The sequence below is a fragment of the Rhipicephalus sanguineus genome, chromosome 1 (assembly GCF_013339695.2).
Source record: "Rhipicephalus sanguineus isolate Rsan-2018 chromosome 1, BIME_Rsan_1.4, whole genome shotgun sequence".
In the NCBI taxonomy this organism is placed as follows: Eukaryota; Metazoa; Arthropoda; class Arachnida; order Ixodida; family Ixodidae; genus Rhipicephalus; species Rhipicephalus sanguineus.
This window is the reverse complement of record NC_051176.1, coordinates 308,094,954-308,113,574: the sequence shown is the minus strand read 5'-3', so window position 1 is coordinate 308,113,574 and position 18,621 is coordinate 308,094,954. Positions and strand designations below refer to the sequence as shown.

Sequence of the window (18,621 nt, the reverse complement as noted above, 5' to 3'; positions counted from 1 at the left end):
ACTAGTGGACGGATGGCCAATAACCCCTCGCGTGCTACCTGAAGGCATCAAGTCTGCCGGAACTAGACCTTCATTGGGAATGAATGAAAAAAGGAAATTTTTGAGGGCTTGTTTCATTGTTTGACACAACACCAGCAGATAACGAAGCTAAGGAAGGTATAGGAAGGTATTGGTAAGAGCATCAGGCACGTAATCTGAAGGTTGCAAGTTCGGTCTCTGCTGGTGGCAAGTACTCTTTTTGTCCACTTTACTTTTTCCACATCTATATCACTGTTATTACAATACACATAAAACAGTACAATTAATCTCCCCTGTACCTTCCTTGGCTTGATTATCTGCTGGTTTTCAGTAAACATGCGATAGTGAATATGTCATGACAGGAATGCCTTGAATAACATTTGCTGGCAGGCTAGTTGGTGATGCATTGTTCATGGGTAAAAAAAAGACAACAGCACAAACCAGACGATTAACACAAGGAAGACACGGGACAGAGTGCTGCCTGTGTCTTCCTTGTGTTAATCGTCTGGTTTCTGCTGTTTTTTTTTTTTACCCATGAACTAGGAAAGCCTTGATTTGTCTCAAAGCCAAACAGTGCGTGGGATTATTATTGAGGAATAAGCAATGCATCTGTGCCTGTTTATATCGTCCCCATCCCAGTGTGTTGATTGTGAATGTGTTTCAGCTACCTGCAGAGGCCCTGTGGGGAGTTGATACGGAGGATCAAGCTGTACAGCGACTCCCTGGCCCGGTATGGCAAGTCTCCTTACCTCTACCCACTCTATGGCCTAGGGGAGCTGCCCCAGGGCTTTGCTAGGTGAGCACTTGCTTTTATTTGCATACAGGATTAAGTGATTCTGTTGTGTTGATAAGCACAAATGTCGGCTGTTGCATGCACCTGAATAATCTCATGGGTGAGTTGCTATCAATGGTAACTGTTTGCGCTGATCACAGACACCAACAATCACATCTGACGATTCCTATGGGCTGTTAAATGGCTTGTGTGCTTCTAATATTTCATTAAAGCCAGTGTGCTCAATGCTTCGCGGAACAATTGGTAGTCTCAGCTGATGTAGCTCAGACTAGAGCACTGGCACCCATTGGTCTCTTGGGAAACATTTCGAGTGTCCGTCTGCACGCTTGCAGTGGACCTCTTTCCAAGCTCACGTGGTCCCCTAGCTACGGCCAGCCGGAGAGCTTGGATGAAAGCACACCGGGTTTGTTATCATCTGCTAAGCCATGTACAGTAATACCTCGTTAATTCGTAGTAAAAACCAGAAAAATTTTTAGATGACCAAAGTTGTGCAAATTCCATCGAGAAGTCCGGTTCTATCTAAAAACGTTATCACTACTGACCAGTTTCCTTATGGAAATGCCTAAGTGGCTTTTTGTAAAGGTTTTAGGGAAATATAATGACATACCAGGGTTATCAACCAGCTGTGTTTTTCGGCACTGCCTTTTTATTTAGTGCTGAAAGACAGTCAGGTTGGTCTGCCTCTCGGTAACACTTGCACCTAGCAAAGCTTTCTCCAGTTGCCTAACACATCGCATGTGCTGATTGTCCCCGCCGCTGCATTCAACTTTATTTCGCATCAAGCGAAGCATGTTTCTTGTTTCGGCTGATATCGTCACCCCTTGAGTACCTGCTTCGACACTGCCGCGATCACCATGTGTGATGTCACATTGTTTCACTTAAGAAAATGTTCAAACCAGCCGATTTTGCGGGTGAGATTGGTGTAGCCCACCGCTAAGTCCAGAGAATCTGCCTTCTCTGTCAGTGTTGTTGTGACTGGAAAGCTGGCTCCTCTCACACAATGCAGTCACACAGTCTGCTCCGTTTTGACGCCTGGAATCTTCGAGCCTCGAATCTGCTTTTGTTAGGGCTACGTTTTTTTGCAGCATTAGTGACTTGCTTTGCTTTGGTGGCATTATCCTCACCACACCGCACGGCCGACGCAAAAATCCGCGCAACTTGCCTTACGTAAATAAAACAATACTGAAATCGCATTTCAGACAGTAAACAAAACGAAGTCTTCGAAGTGTGCTATTCTGCAGGGCCTGCCTCTGTGCGCGTCTGTAGCGTCACATGACGTGACATAGGGTTACTTGACAAATTTATGCCGCTATGTTCTGGCTTCACATTCGGGAACAGTGTCCGCTTTGTCGTAAATACGTCATGAGGTTGCGGATCTCGAAGGCCATGCTTTGCGGGCCCGCATGCCATCGTGCGAGAACAGACAAGGAAGGGAATGCAAACATTACAACAAGGCTGCCAAGTCACTTCGAATTTTCCTTTTGGTGCCCTCGACAATCAGCCTCTTTGAAAAACACTAGCCCATGCATTAAAACCTGCAGATCGCGCATCAAATATACCGGTGAACTGACAAGCGCTGCGCAACGAACTAGAGTAACGCAATTTCGTCACCTGCACGCGACGAGGGACTGGAACTTATAAGAATGCGGCCAATAATGATGAATATTCGTCAGGAAAAATGCACTTTCTGGGCTTATGTTTCGCTGTGCGGGAGTCCGATATACGTGCACACCAGCCCCATACTTTTGCATGGGAAATTCAAGGGGATTTCTCAACTGTTCGATATAGCCAATAATTCGATATATCCGGGATCGACTGTACTTTGAGACATAAGGCAATAAGTACATTGCACCTATGAGAAATGATACAGCACCGTGGAAAATTTTGACTTAGCCAATCTTTCAAGATATGCGAGTTCGAGTTAACAAGGTATTACTGTATTTGAATGGCTGTCATGACGAGACGCCAGCATCGTGACCGTTTTCTGTGGTAGGTCACCAGTTCGTATAACAGAGAGCTGAGCTAGTTGGTAAGTATTCATTCTAAAAAGACAGGACAAGGACACAAGAAAGAAGTCAGGACACCACAAACGCCGACTAACAACTGAAGAGACGCACAACGGCTGAAAAGAAAGAAGGCACGAAAACTTATCTGCGCATGCCCATGCAACAGGCAAACCTATCAATCCGGCACGCGTGGCGGTCTACGTGGAAGATAACTGTTAAGGCATTTGATTTCATCTTTATGCAAGTTAATCGACGGTTGGCTCACGCATGCGCTACCACTATTCTCGATATGCCATGCTTCAATCATCAGGCGCGTTTCTTCATTTCTATGCCGGTACAACACTGCGCATTCATCGAATTTTGGCGTGCACTTACAATCTCGACAATGTAAAGATAGATTAGAAGGTGAGCCTCCTGTTAGCGATCTCTTATGTTCTAACAATCTCTGGTTAATGCATCGGCCCGTCTGTCCTACGTAGAAGCGGCCGCAGCTGAAAGGGATCTTATACACCACACTCGTACGGCAATCAGTGAATTTGTTGGTGTGTTTTACGTAACAAATATCGGTCCGCTTCTTATCTTTTACGTTATCGTTACGTTCTTATCTATCGTTAGTCGGCGTTTGTGGTGTCCTGACTTCTTTCTTGTGTCCTTGTTTGCACGCCCTGTCTTTTTAGAATGAATCACCAGTTCGTATAGTTAGTTAGTGGCAGACAATACACCACACATATCTTGTGGTCGCAGCTATGTCGGACAAACCGGTTGCTGCATGAACAGTGGGTGGCGTCAACACCATTACAGTGTCAAAAACGTAGCAGGTGGTTTTTGTGCAATGCATTGTAAGAAGTGCGGCTGCCTTTTTTTGTTCAGCACGTGCAGAATTGGGGGACGAAATAGGAGTCTGCTCACAATATAGAAGCACGGGAGATTGAAAAGATGGGCGACAAGTGCATGACAAGAGCACTCCCAAAGTTGTACATGCAGTGGCTCCCAGTATTGCCTTTAGTGGCTCCTCCACCAACAGAAATGTGTGTTGGCGCGCGAGTTCACATTCACAAGCGAGTTCACATTGACTGTCTGCCGGAAGCTCTTTGCCCACTGGAGGTGTGACTTTTGCTGTTGCTAGTCTGCATTGCCAGTGAGTACAGGAATTATGTCTAGCTTGAATGTCACATCATGCCCATTCCACAGGCACGCAGTATAATTCCTCCTGTGAGTCTTGCTGTGGATGCTTGTTAACACTTTCGTGACCGCGAAAAATTGGTTGTTTTTGGCTAGTCCAGGAAATATTTTTTTCCTGCCACAGAAGATAATTGATGCTAAAATGTAGGGTATCAAATGATAGAGGAAGAATTGGTCTTTCCAACAGTATTAATTTCAAACAACAAATTTATTTCGAATATAATAAAAAAATTATCAAACAAAGAAAAATGCATCAAAAAGAAAGAAAGATTCATAAAAACATCAGTGCTACTCTGCAAAGGTTACACATTAAAAAAAATCGAAATATACATTTTGAACGCAGAGCCCTCGTAAAATAATAGTGGAAATATAAGCTCTGTAAGTACAAAGAATATTAACATAAATACAAGAATATAGGCACTAGTGCCTATCATGCCACCACGTGATGCAGGTTCTCAACGCGGTGAAACAAAGGCTGGCTGCGCATGTTTCGGGGAAAAAAACAATTTTTTTCTGTTCAACATTCCTAGCATAGTTTGCAGTTCTGGTATTTTTAAATTTTCCTGTGCATTTGTTGAAATGAACAGTGTAGCCTGTTCCAAATCTGCAAAAATACATAATTGTACCCTCATTTGACCTCTTTCTCGCTCATATACTACCGAATACCATACTGACCTTCACATTTCACCATTTTCTCATCCACTGAAAGGTTCCACGGGGTTAAAAGATAGCGTAGAAAAATCGTTCATTTGTTGCAATAGAGAAGACACGTGGTGAAGATTCTCGTGGGATGCGACGGTCATCTTCTTCAGATCAGAGACACTCAAGAAGCCTTGAACCTTTTCCGTGGCATCACAGACGGTGGACGAAGGCCCGGAAATATGTCGTCGACACCAACACCAATGCAAGTGCGGGACTTCAACGATTACCATGTACACGTGGAGTGCGACGAACTTGCTCATCTTCAGTAACCTCTTTCCATGTATCCGTCCCTCTCACTGTATGTTGGCTTTTCGAAAGTATGCATCCACGCATACTTATCTGTGTGGTTGCATATCTCTCTGACGACTTCTGCGGTAAAAAACACGAAGATGCCGCCGTGCAGCACACCGGAGCATTGGGTCAAAGTCCGCTCCGCACAGTCTTCGCGAAGAGAACTGCGCTCTTTCTGCTGCCGGCGCCAAATGCTCCCGCCCGAATGAAGTTAACACCTTGCAGATAAGAGCTGTTATTTTTAGAACGCACCGGATACGTTTACATTGACGATAAAACGACCCGAGGAGAAGACTAAACTTACCGGTGGATAGCTGCTGATGTTCCGGGGAGGTTTGACGCACTTTCGCCATCCGTACTGAAGCCTGGCGAATTGAAGTCGTCTTCCGTGTCTGTGGTGCTACCATCATCCAGGGATTCCCGCTCATATCAATCGGAATCCGTCTAAATTCGCCGTTTCTGTGGAGCACCCGCGAGCGGCCTCAACGCGAAGTCTGAAACAACGAGCGCTCACCTACCTGACTGCGAACGAGCTTTAAAAATCTCCCCGCTGTAGAAAAATCAAACTCGCAAACAAAACTGATAAAAAAACGTTATTTTATGCTTTGTATTGCGTTAGCTGTCCAGAACCGCCCAGAGAGTGCCAAAACTTGATCTTGAAGTCCTCGATAACATACTATCGATGGGAATAGGTGCGGTCACGAAAGTGTTAAAGGGCCCGTAAACAGGCTGTGACTTTTTTTTACACCCGCCAAACAAGCTCGCTAATCCGTACAGTAGACCGCGGCGATCACGTTTTCCGAATATTACAGCGCTGCGCGCCGCGCAGACCCTTCATTTCGAAAAACAATTCCCTCACTCCTTTCCTACGCCTGACCAATCCTCCTCGTACGCGCAGTGACGTCAACTCGGCGATCGCCAAGTTGACGTAGCAGTGAGCTCGTCGATTGGTCTAAACCAGGTCTCAACAAACAATTGTCAAGTTAACGTCAGTTCCTGTTCCCACCCACCGCTACGAAACTGCGCCTTGTTTTTTGGCCCTGCGGTGATGCTTCGCCTTCGACATGAGGCGAAGCGTTGTAGCGTTGTTCAGTTGCCGGCTGCAAATCGAGCGGGGACAGGGGAATCGCCGGTAGCTCGGACGGGTCGCGCTTGCTCGCGCGGCAAGCGGGGTCCTCGAGGCTTTTCTCTCGCGCCCCTTCGACGTCTCGGAAAGCAAGCACGCATTCCTGCTGCATTGTGAACTGTCACAAAGGTTTAAAAATAGTGAAGAGCCGAAAACTGCCCGTCAAGTTACGGAGCACGTGCGACAATATAAACAATAAACAACCAGGAGCCGCAGCAAGCGGACGTGCATTGCGACTGATCGAGCTCGCCCATGACGTCAATTGTTGACGTCGTGTCACGTTGCCGAAGTGGGCGGAGTCACGACGACGGGCTACGCCTTTTCCTCCATGTGGCGGAGAAGGGTGGTGAGGCCGCGCGAAAATTTGAAACCAGCTGAAACGGATGTTCTAACCCCTGTAACTTCCTTATTATAGCACGTACTCGCAAAATTCTTGCGGCAGCATGTTCACATAGCAAAAGTGCGCATATTTCTTTTCATTACAATTTTTGGACATCGGGGTTGTTTACTGGCCCTTTAAGCAATGCAATTGGCGGTCTGTCCGCTGCCGTCTGCCGACGTGGCTGTTTGCACAGATGTGTGAAATGGCCAAGTTTTCCACAGTGGTAAGAAGTCTCTCCATGAGCTGGCACTGTTGAGGGATATGCGAGATTCCACAGCGAGAGCACTTATGATTAGAATTTTCAGATGAGCGATGAGGCTGTTCAGGCCTGTTGGCACTTAACGGGCGATCCATTCACTTTGGAGGTCTTTCATGCTCGTAAACGGCATTCATCTCTAGTTGTTGGTCACTTGTTAAAATTCCTGTACATGCCTCTTGAAATTTCAGCTGCCTTGCATGCAGACAGTTTTTTCAAGCATAATGTTGCACTCTCATAAGAGACGTTTGCGGAGAGTTCAGTCACGAATGCCAGCCACCATACAGTCGCCTACGAATTGGATAAAAACCAGCGGGAAACACGAACCACAGAGAAGTAATACGACGGGACAGGCTGGCACTTACAACTGAACACAGAATGCTTGAAACGTAAGCTTATACCCACTGGCAACCAACCACCTTTGCGCGTGCGTGAAGCAGCCATGCGTCATACGAAACAGAACAAAACCTTAACATCTTGACTAGTTATCAAGGCGTCTAGGAAGGCCACCTCCTTAGCAGACGTGTCACTGACGTGTCACTGATGCAATTCGTTCCACCTTTTTTAATGTAGAATGCTTCCAAAATTTGCGTTTGCGCTTTTGTCTTTCCCCGACCTCTAGTGTTGTCAAGAACGGGACTGCACCCGCACTGCCTGCACTGACTTGGTAGATGAACGCCGTCTTTCGTGGGAAGAGAGGTCCTGTGCTCTCTGAGGCGATCGTTAATACAGTGGCCAGTTTCATGCCGCACATGGTCCTTCTCTGCACTTGACCCTTTAACTTCCGCGGGGCCGAGAAAACCATGCACATGCCATGTTTTTTCGCCACCTTCTTGATATTATGCGATAACTTATGGACATATGGCATGACCACAAAATTGCCTTGGTCCCGCAAAGCAGAGGCATTAAATGCTTCCCCTCTGCGCGACCTTTTCTGCTCTTTCAACAGCTTCTCGGCAACTGCTCGCGTCACGTGGTCCGGGAACCCAGCCGACTTCAGTCTACTTGCTTGTTGTTCTACACTCGCCTGTATCGTGTGAAAGCAGCTCTTTCGCAACGCGTTCTTGAAACGCAGCATTGCTATGCCCCTTTTTGTTAGCTTTGAATGGCAAGAGCTGTATGGCAGGACTTCTTTCTTAGAGCGCGGTGCATATGTCCAGCATACATGCATGTCGTCATGGAAACAAATTTCTAAATCTGAAAACCTTAAAGCATTACTTTGTAGCAATTCATAGGTGAAACGGAGGGACACAGCGCAGGTACTAAAACACTTGAGAATATCTGTGGCCACAGATTCTACAGTCATGCAAGGCGGCGCATTCACAAGCACCAAAAAATCGTCCAGTTATCAAAAATCTTGCCCACACTGTCGTTGTCCAGACTATCGCGTAACATGCGGTCAAATTTTACCAAAAAAAGGTGCTATACCGAATCCTATACATAGTCCATGTTTTTGTGAAGTCCACAATCGTAGATTTGAGGTAGTGGCCTAAAAGACCATGTGACGCGAGCGGTTGCCGAGAAGCTGCTGAAAGAGCAGAAAAGGTCGCGTAGAGGGGAAGCATTTAATGCCTCTGCTTCGCGGGACCAGGGCAATTTTGTGGTCATGCCATATGTCCATGCCATAGGTCATGCCATAGGTCATGCCATAGGTCATGCCATAGGTTGGGGAAAGACAAAAGTGCAAAGGGAAATTTTGGAAGCATTCTACATTAAGAAAGGCGGAACGAACTGCGTCAGTGACCCGTCAGTGCACCTGTCTGCTAAAGAGTGTCCTTTCTAGACGCCGTGATAACTAATCAAGATGTTAAGATTTTGTTCTGTTTCGTATGAAGCGTGGCTGCTTCACGCACGCGCAAAAGTGGTTACCGGTGGGTATAAGTTTACTTTTCAGGCATTCTGTGTTCAGTTGTAAGTGCCAGCTTGTCCCGTTTTATTACTTCTCTGTTGTTCGTGTTTCCCGCTAGTTTTTATCCAATTCAACATGTAGCAACTAGCCCAGTCCATTGCCTTGAAGTCACCTACGAGCCTGTTGCACTTGTCACTTAAGTATCATTTCTGCGCCTGTCGTCAAAGGTCAGTTACAAAATTGTCAATAGACTGACCTGGCTTTTGTACCAGGGTCATTCCACGCCAACTGTCCCAGTCTGGGCGCTCGACATAAATCAATGTCTCTGAAAAAAATCTGAGAAAATTACGCGCATCTAGCCCTCAGTTCTACAGTACTTTCCCAAAATATTTTGAGTGGCAAAAATTTTTCAGGCACGTGAGCGCCATTTGAACTTCTCGATATGGTGGAAAACCAGGTACGAAAGAAAAATTCGCTATAAATGGACCGTTTCACGCGTTCATTCGAAACTTGCTTTTTTGTGTTTTTAAAGCATCGCGCTTTTGTTGGACAGTTGCTTAGAGTAGCTTTACATTTTTCACTCCTTAGAGCGTAGGCACAATTGAGTAAATTGCAGCGCTTTCGGGAATTTTTTTACAAAAGACTATTGCAGACCAAATACATCGATTATTTTTTATAGAACTCCATAAAACGTACTATCTTCTAAAGTTTTTGTTTTCCCTGTGTGCGGCGCACAGGCTCTAAAATAAAATCCTGAACTTGGAAAAAACGCTACATTGGCCTATGTTCAGACGTCTGTAGCACCCTGAGGTGGTCCAAGAAAAAATAAGCAGAAAAGCGCATACGCTTGAGAATCATAACTTCATCCGCAGAAAGTTTAATCGAAGTAGATTTTGTTTTAGTCAAGAAAAAATTTTTCGAAGTTTACTCCCAGCATTGCATTATTTTGCTATGGGGGCAATACAAACCGACGAAATTTACTGCATAAAAAAAGAGATAGTGTATTCATTCTAAAAAGACAGGGCGTGCAAACACGGACACAAGAAAGAAGTCAGGACACCACAAGCGCCAGAAACGGTGTCCTGACTTCTTTCTTGTGTCCGTGTTTGCACGCCCTGTCTTTTTAGAATGAATATACTTACCAACTAGCTCAGCTCTCTGTTATTCTAAGCTTCATAGTGTATTCGTAGCACATGGTTTTCAGTTCCTTTTGTTAGTACTTTATAATGTATAATACATATCAAGAAGATAATAGAGGTAAAAATATAACAATACCATTGGCTTTGATGCCGATATTCCCCAATAATGAATCGCATTACTTAACAATAACAAGACTTTTCCGAGACCCCAAAACAGGAAACGCTGTCACGGCGGCGGCGTTTGTGTAATTTAGCGCCGCACGGAAACAGATGTAATCGTGCCCCAGGGAGCAATAAATGAGAGAGTAACAAGCGGTCACCCTTTGAGAAATTACAAACCAAACAGCCATCAGCTTTCTGGGCGCAAGAAGCAAAAACACCCGAAGGACGAAATCGAAACCAGCAGGACTATGTGCGCGCGTTCTGATGCGCAACTGAAAGCCGCCGTGCCGCTTTGGAAATAAAAAAAAACAAAAAAAACTGAGAGACATCGGCACATTAAAAGAATTCCACGTATTCCCGAAACGTGGCAGCACATTCCAAGCAAGAGAGATGATCAAAGAAGGCGCACATTTGAAACCAACCAACCGCGCCGCGGGCAAGCTCGGTGTCACAAGCGATAGCTGGCACGCCGTTTTGCGAAGCATAAAAAAAGCAACAACGGAGAGACGTCGGCGCATGAAAAAAATTCCACATATTCCTGAAGCGAGGCAGCACATGCGAAGCAAGAGAAATGATCGAAAAAGGCGCGCACTTTAAGGGGGGGACGCGGCCCTTGAAAACCGAAAAATCGCGAAAAAGTAGATTTTTGAACAACCACATTTTTGGGTTGTGTCTCATAAACTACCTATTCTGTAATTATCAGCATCTAATTCAACCGCAAAGTGCAAAAAAAAAAAGCTATTTTCGAGGCCGCCGCGGCGTCCAAAACGCGCAAATCCCGAAATCAAACCAAACTTCGCGCGCGCACCGTTCCCAGACCATGCGGTCGTCCCGCGCCATCTTGGTGTTGTTTTGACCGTGAATTCTTTCTCTCTCGTTTGCCGCCTTGCAAAATGGCGTCGGCGGCACGGTTGAGATGCTATTGGCGTTTTCCCGCGATGTGATGCAGAGCGCTGATTGGCTAGAGCAGCGCATTCATATCTCGTGGGAGAAAGCGCGCCCGCCATTGGCTGCTGCGCTGGCAGCGGGGGCGGTCGCTCCCAGCAACAGCGTGTCCGGCGCGCTCGTCACGTTGTTGCTCTCTGCTCCGTTCGCCTCGACAGACGTCTGCTTACGAGTCGCTTTTTGCCTTGCGCTATATTTCAGATCATTTTCACTTTTTACTTTTGCCTTTCATCTTTGTTGTCGCGCGCGATGCCGGCAACGAAGCCTAAGACGGCGAAGAAGTTCGGTGCGCGGAAACGCAATATGCGGATTCTACGAGCATCGAAATTCCGCTTTTCTGCTGCGAGTGCCCACTGCGAAGATGCTTGCAGCAGCGGAACTGTGCTGTCAGCTGCCACCAGTACAGAAGATGCACTGAGTGTTTCCGAGATCGCCGGACCCAGCATGTGCTCTGACTCGGTTCCAGCGAGCGTGACGCCGAGTGTTTCCGAGATCGCCGGACCCACCACTTCGTCTGCATCGGGGCCATCGAGCGTGAGTGGGCCGTCGACCATTCATGTGCGGACGCGTTTTCTAACTCGGGAAGAAATCAACGCGAATACGAAACGCCGTGACGCCGTTCGCGCTGAACTTGAAGCTACGCCAGCGACGCAGAAAAAATTTCAACTGATGGAGCCGGCTCTTGCACCTGCAGTGACAAATGATGGCGAACATTTCTCGCTCGTTCAAATGAACATCTTCAACATCGTGCTCAACTTCACTGTGTGCAAGCAGTGCTTGAAAGGTGGTGTGACTGTCCGAGAGAGCACCAAGCTGGGACTGGCGACAAGACTGGAAGTCGTGTGCTCCTCTTGCGGCACCATCGATAAACTGTGGACATCACCGCGCAAACAGGACTCGCAGGCCTTTGACATAAATGTCCGCGCCATAGCGGCAATGAAGCAGATAGGCAAGGGGCAAACAGCCCTGAACGATTTTTGGGCAGCGATGAACGTCTCTTATAGAGGTCTGCACCACAAGACCTTTCAGAAACATTTGAAAGAGACGTTCAGAAAGCCAGAAGCCACCGCTCTGGACAAGTTTTATGCTGAATCTGCCACAGTAGTGATCACCACGTATAAAAAGATGGACCCCACCTTTAGCAAGGACGTCACCGTGGTGTACGACTGCACTTGGCACAAGCGTGGGCACACATCACACATTGGAGTGGGAGCTGTCATCTTCTACACGGGCCTCATATTAGATGCTGTAGTTCTGTCAAACCACTGCCTTGGATGCCAAACAGGGCCCAAACCTGGAGATGCAGCCTATGAAAGCTGGCATGAGCACCACGTTTGCCAGAAAAACACCGATGCGAAATCGGGAGGCATGGAGGTGGAAGCGGCCCTCACTCTATTCAAGAGGTCCATTTCCAAGCACGGCCTGCGGTACACCACCCTCGTGTCTGATGGGGACAGCCGTACATTCTCTGCCCTCACTGAAGAGAATGTTTACGGGCTAGTGCCGATTGTCAAAGAGGAGTGTCTGAACCATGTTCAGAAAAGGGTGGGGAGCGCACTTCGGAACGTTGTGCAAAGGAGTGACAAGCCACTGAGTGGGAAGGGGAAGTTTACCAAAGCCCTCATCGACAAGCTCACTGACTATTACGGTTGGGCTCTGAGAAACAACTCCAGTGATGTGAAAGCAATGCAGCGTGCAGTGATGGCAACATATCGGCACATCACATCGACTGACGAAGACCCTAGCCATGACCTTTGCCCAGTGGGAGCAGAGTCATGGTGCCGCCATAGAGTTGCAGAAGCAAAGGGTGAGCCACAACCCAGGCACAAGCACAACCTGCCAGACTATGTTGCTGAAGCTATGTTGCCCATCTACCAGCGACTTTCGCACGAGTCTCTTTCAGCGCTGCTTGGGAGCGAAGACCCAGAATGCGTCAGAGTCATTGCACTCCGTTCTGTGGTCGCTGATGCCAAAAGAGCAGCACTCGTCCTTGATTGCTGTAGAAACAGCTCTGCATGAAGCGGTGCTGCGTTACAACTCCGGCTGCTGCAAAGCAACGCAAGTTATATCTGACGCCGTTGGACTTCAGGGCACCTAGCCATCCAGCGAGCTGTTGAAAAAGATGCCCTACGGTTGAAAAAAAATTCGAAACGACACTTAGAGAAGATGGAGGGAAGACAAAAGAGGCAAAGAGTGCACAAGGACACTTCAAGCTATTCTGCAGGAGCTTTTTGAGAAAAACACATGTACTGAACTTTCAAAGCCCGTTTTCTCAGAATGGATTTTTTAGCTAGGGTCATCCAACGGTGCATAGGAATTATTGAGGCGCTTGATTGTAAATGCAAATTGGTTCTGCAGTGTGCTCCAGGATGTGAAATTAGCTGCTCCAGAGTGCTCCAAGATGAATATTTTTGCTGCTCAAAAGTGCTCCAAAATGAAAATTTTGCTGCTCCAAAAATTTCTCCAAATCGTAAGGCCTCGGTAGCATCACTGCTGTGTTGACACGTGCCTGCACGTCAATGCAAGTCATTGTAGAGGGCACGAGTGCCAAGTGAAATATGAGGCGCCCTCTATAGGATGTACTATATAAAGAATGTACTGTGAATAAACAGGGGCACTTCTGCTGGGGACTCGGAGAGTGTGTTTTACTCCGCGGTGTTAGGAATGGGGGTTGCGTGTCGATGAAAGCCGGGAGGCTGGCGAGCCGATGATGCCGAAGATCGGACTACCGCTGCGGATCAGGACAAGAGGCGAAACGTTTATGAAACAGTAACAACGTTTATAGCAGGTATAGCAGGTTATAGCAGTACAGAGCCTGCCAGCTCGACCAAGTCGGCTGGGGTGTCTCCTCTAACAACAGACCAGCCCGGTCTTAAACAAGGCATCCGTCCATTGTGTGATCTGGGACAAACCGGTACGAACCGCACGGCGGTTTGAATCCCACCCGACCGATGGTGGTCAACTGGCAGGGCAGCACGTCCATTTGGATCCCATCCCACCGATGGTGGTCAACTGGCAGGGCAGCATGTCCGTTTGGATCCCACCCCACCGATGGTGGTCAACTGGTAGGGCAGCACGTCCGTTTGGATCGCACCCCACCGATGGTGGTCAACTGGTAGGGCAGCACGTCCATTTGGATCCCACCCCACCGGGTCAACTGGTAGGGCAGCACGTCCACCGATGGTGGACAAACTGGTAGGGGCAGGTGGCAGGTGTTGGACTTTTCCTTGGTCGCAGGGCAGATGCTCACCGCAATGCTGTGGACTTCCAATGAAGTGCAGGTGTTTATTCGTTTCCCCGTTCGGTCAGGTGCTCTGGCACAACAGCACCCCCGCCACAAGACAATGCATCCAGAGTTCAAGCTGTCAAACGTAGCTTGGATGATGCGATGCTGGTTGACCGTTGTCAACTATGGTCGTACCGCTCTTTCCTAGAGGAGTGACCTCTACGGCACAGCAGCAGTTTACTGGAACTGCCAAAAAGCAACACAAAGCCAAACCACTCTGGCCAAAGCAAGTGCCCTCCAAATGCTGATCAAATCGCCAAACCAGCATAAAAGAACAAAACATTTCCTCGAGAATACGCTAAGCTAAAAGAATGACATCACGAGCAACGTATCTCAGGAAGAATACCAAAGCGAGGACGTGCCTCTAGCTAAGTGTCAGTACGTGACACTGCTAAAGCCAATCAGAATTTCTTCGCTAGCGACTCATTGATGACATCGGCAGATCAAGGACGATCGAAGCAGCTGGGGAAGACTCAATTTTGCCCCAAAACTACAAACACTTCCCTAAGTGCTCCCCAAATCGTGCGCCTTGGCACCGCTCGCAAGTGTTCTGAATGCTTGTCAACAAACATCTCAAGATAAACAAGACTAACGTTTGGCCAAAACGCTTTCACTCATTGCACTTGGCAAATGAGTATTACATTAGGAAAACAAAGCGCTTTAAACTAAATACGTAGTAAAACTGAAAATCAAACTCACGCGTTTAACACAAAACAAGGAGAAACTAAAATTACACTGACGGGCATACTAACACGTACTTGAGCGCTAACAGCCATGTTTCTAGCTATCAAAACAAAGGTATCTTAATCGGAGGCTTTTAACACTCAGCCTACATCTCCGTTAAAACCATTCACAGCTCTTTACAGTAGCGCTGACTGTCATGACTCTATATATTAAAAACACAAACAAATAAATAACCAAACAATCATCTCAATGTCTGATACAATGAGAAGGAAAGTGACAAATTACAAAATTTCACTCCTCAATTCGTTAGTACACATTAACGCACCAAGTTCTCTCAAGATGTCAATTCGTTAGTAAACATTAACACACTAAGTTCTTTCAAGATGTCAATCCATCTTTATGCTGTGGTTATCCCGGGGTGTCTCCAAACGTACCCTTTTAGATGAACTCTGGGGAGCCGCGCATTCGAGGGGTCCGACCTCGACAAAGGGACAGCTATCGCTATCGTAGATAGCCCCTTTTTCTCAGGCCTTCGAAGTCGGCCTCCTGATCACTATGACGCACATCGGCGTCCTGCGCTTCGCGACGAGCTTCAGCCTCTAGCTCTTGGCGACGCTTCTTGACCTCTTGGTCTCTGCGGCACGCCTCGTCCTGTTGCGCTTTTTGACACTCTTCGTCCTCACACGCCTCAGCCTCTCGCGCTATGCGAAGTGCCTCTTGTTCTCGCGCTACATTCTGACGCGCCTCGCGGAGCGCCTCGGCGACTTCAAGCGCCTTACGACGGGCCTCAGCCTCTTGGCGACGCTTCTCGACCTCTTGGTTTCTACGGCGCGCCTCGTCCTGTTGCGCTTCGTCCTCACGCGCCTCGCGACGGGCCTCGGCGTCCTCAAGCGCCTTACAACAGGCCTCGGCCTCTACCGCTTCGCGACTGGTCGCAGCTTCTAGCGCTTCGCGATGGGTCTCAGCCTCACGCGCCTTGCGACGAGACTTGATTTCTAGCGTCTCACGACGAGCCTCACCGCTGTCTTTATTGCCTCGACCTTCACAGTCAGCAGGACCTGAAGCAGCAAAGTGGCGCAACAAGGCATCTTTGGCCTTATGAAAGTCTTGCGCTTCCTCAGCAGATAAGCGCTCCAAAACAGGTGCGACCTGGCACGGGAGCAACGCGAGAAACCTCTCCACCAAAAGGTCTTGGCTAATACCAAGATCTTCGCAGACCTGTTCAAACTTATCAAGAAAAGACACAATGTTCTTGCCTGTCTCAAAGATCTTGAATTGGTATTGTGCCCGCTGCCATTTAATCGCCTGAATTTTACAATCAAGCTCTTTCATTTTAAGAGCATGTTCTCGCTCCTCGCGACGCCTCTGAGCCTGCCTCTCTTCGCGCCTTTCGCGTTCCTCGGCCTCCCACTTTTCACGCCTTTCGCGTTCTTCAAACTTCCGCCGGGTTTATGGTAGTCTTAAAATCACCACAGACCCGAACCCGGCCGTCGCGCTTCAATACAGGAACGATGGGCGCGGCCCACTGAGAAGTTTTTACCGGTTTTATAACGCCTTCCCGTTCCATCCTGTGTAGTTCTTTAACAACCCGATCACGCAAAGCAAATGGTATCGGACGTGCCTTGACAAAACGTGGCTTCGTGCCCGTTTGTACGGATATAGAAGCTGCAACGCCGTGAAACGTGCCAAGCTGCTCGCAAAAAACTTCGTGGTATTGGCTTACCAGGTCTTCCGTAGACTTCACGACGTTGACTCCCTCCGTCTGAGCGATGCCTAGCTTGAAGGCCTTCATCCAGCTTCGTCCAAACAGTGTAGGACACGCCCCTTTCACGGCAAATAGTGGTAGCTGGCGCTCCTTGTCGCCAAGTTTGACCATTGCTTCCAGCTTTCCCTGGACGCGTTTCACGTCGCCGAAAAAACCTCTCAGCTGCACTCTCGATGGCTCCATTGGCACCGACGGAACTTGCCATCATCAATGGTCTACACACTTGCGCCGGTGTCCAACTTCCATATCGAGTGTTACGCCGTTAACTTCAACCGCTATGCGCATTGGCTCCGAACTAGCTGTGTGAAGCGTCCACAAGTCGAAAACTTGGGGCTCTTCAGCAGAGACAGGTAGGTCGCCCAGGTTGTTCACGCGACTAGACCGGCTGCAACTAGACTGGCTCCGGTCGAAATTTCTACTCCCCGGCTGAAGTCTGCAAACTCCTGCAAGGTGCCCTTTTTGACGGCAGTTGTGACAGATCGTGCTGCCATGCCTACACCAACGCGTAGCATGACCTCCTCCGCAACGAAAGCAACAGCTATCATTTTTCTCCGAGACGACAACGTTCGCTTGCTCCGGAGCTTTGTCAGATAGTAGCTGTGCTTGCTGACAGCTCAATGCGTGTGAATGTTTACGCGCAGCTTCATTAGCTACGACGGTGTCTTTCGCATTTTCGAAGGTTAAACACGTCGTTTCCAGCAGCCGTGTTTGCATGGTTACGTCGTTGATTCCGCTGACTATCTGGTCGCGCAATATGCGCTCTCGAAATGTTGCGAAATTGCAGTCTTCGGCTAATTTCTTCAACGAGGCAATGTAGTCACTTACGGTCTCCCCCTCCTTCCGATGCCTCGAGAAAAACGGCCTCCTCGATGGGCTCCGGTGCGCTGCCGGAAACGATCACCGAGGCTGTTTGGTGCCTTCATGTGCTGCTGTCATCCGTGTCATGGCGCGCCTATGCGAGCTTATATCATCATCACATCACTTGGCGCGCTCTCGTGACGTTGTCGAAGGCGCAGAAAAGCTAGCGAGCCTGTACAGGACGAATGGTATAGCGCGAACGGGGTACTTGGACAGAGAGAAAAAACGAGGACGGGCGCTAACTTCCAACTGATTTTATTAAGCAGAATCAAACATTTATATATGTCACAAATTGCAAAAGATGAACATGTGACAGAGGATGCGCTAAGCGAAAAACGTTAAAGCAGACGCTGTGCAATCAAAACCAAACAAAACAAAACATGAAAAAACAAACCGGTCAGTGTGTGCGCGCGCCAGTGCTTCCTAGGAAACTTAATTCCTTGTCAGAGAGGGCTACGGATGGCTTACTAACACACATGTCATGCTCGCTTGCCATCTGCGCAGCCTCAACAATCATTCGGGTGCGATCATTCCTGTGTTTAGACACAGTGACTGTGCGCTCAAAAAGGGGTGAACATTTACAAGACAGTGTTGTGCCAGAAACCCGTCTTTGACATTTTTTACGTTGTTAGCGTGTTCCTTTATCCGGTCATTAATACACCTACCCGTCTGACCGATGTAGCATGCACCACAGGAGAGAGGAACCTTGTACACAACTTCACGTGTGCATTGCACGTACCTGGTCCTGTGCTTCACGCCACATGCGGCAGACGACTGTTGCCTCAGGGGGCTGGTGAATTAGCTGATTAGCTTAAAGGGGGCAGAAAAAACTACACGAATGCCAGCGTGTTTTCCTATATTTTTAAGTCTGGGATATTTGATGCTTATACAGAACAACAGCTATCTTTTCCCGCTGTTGAGTTGTGCTATCCGCGGCCAGAGCTTGCTCCCTCTCCCGTCCTGCCTTACTGGTCCGCTAGATGGATTCTGCTATCGACGCGATGAATGCCTGTGGAAAGCCTGAAGCGTTGAGCCGGGCTGCCTGTGCATTGAAGCTCGCAGAAATATTATGTTTGCAAGATTTGTGCAAAGCGTTTAGGAGGCAAGTGCTTGCTATGCCTCTCTTCACTATCTTACTGTGCGCAGAAGAAAAAGAAAGTAGTGGTTTCTGCGGACG

General features: G+C 48.0%; 1 protein-coding gene and 1 long non-coding RNA gene across 2 annotated transcripts in view; one reads left to right on the top strand and one right to left on the bottom strand.

Annotated features, from left to right (window-relative positions):
• Positions 1-18,621, bottom strand: part of LOC125756912 (uncharacterized) — a 318,174-nt gene that overhangs the window by 84,974 nt on the left and 214,579 nt on the right. The gene's annotated exons all lie outside the window — the stretch shown is intronic.
• Positions 1-18,621, top strand: part of LOC119379419 (rab GDP dissociation inhibitor beta) — a 255,048-nt gene that overhangs the window by 70,278 nt on the left and 166,149 nt on the right. Inside the window, exon 3 of the mRNA XM_037648728.2 lies at positions 683-814. Coding sequence (XP_037504656.1) covers positions 683-814 — 132 coding nt within the window. The remainder of the gene's footprint in view (positions 1-682; positions 815-18,621) is intronic.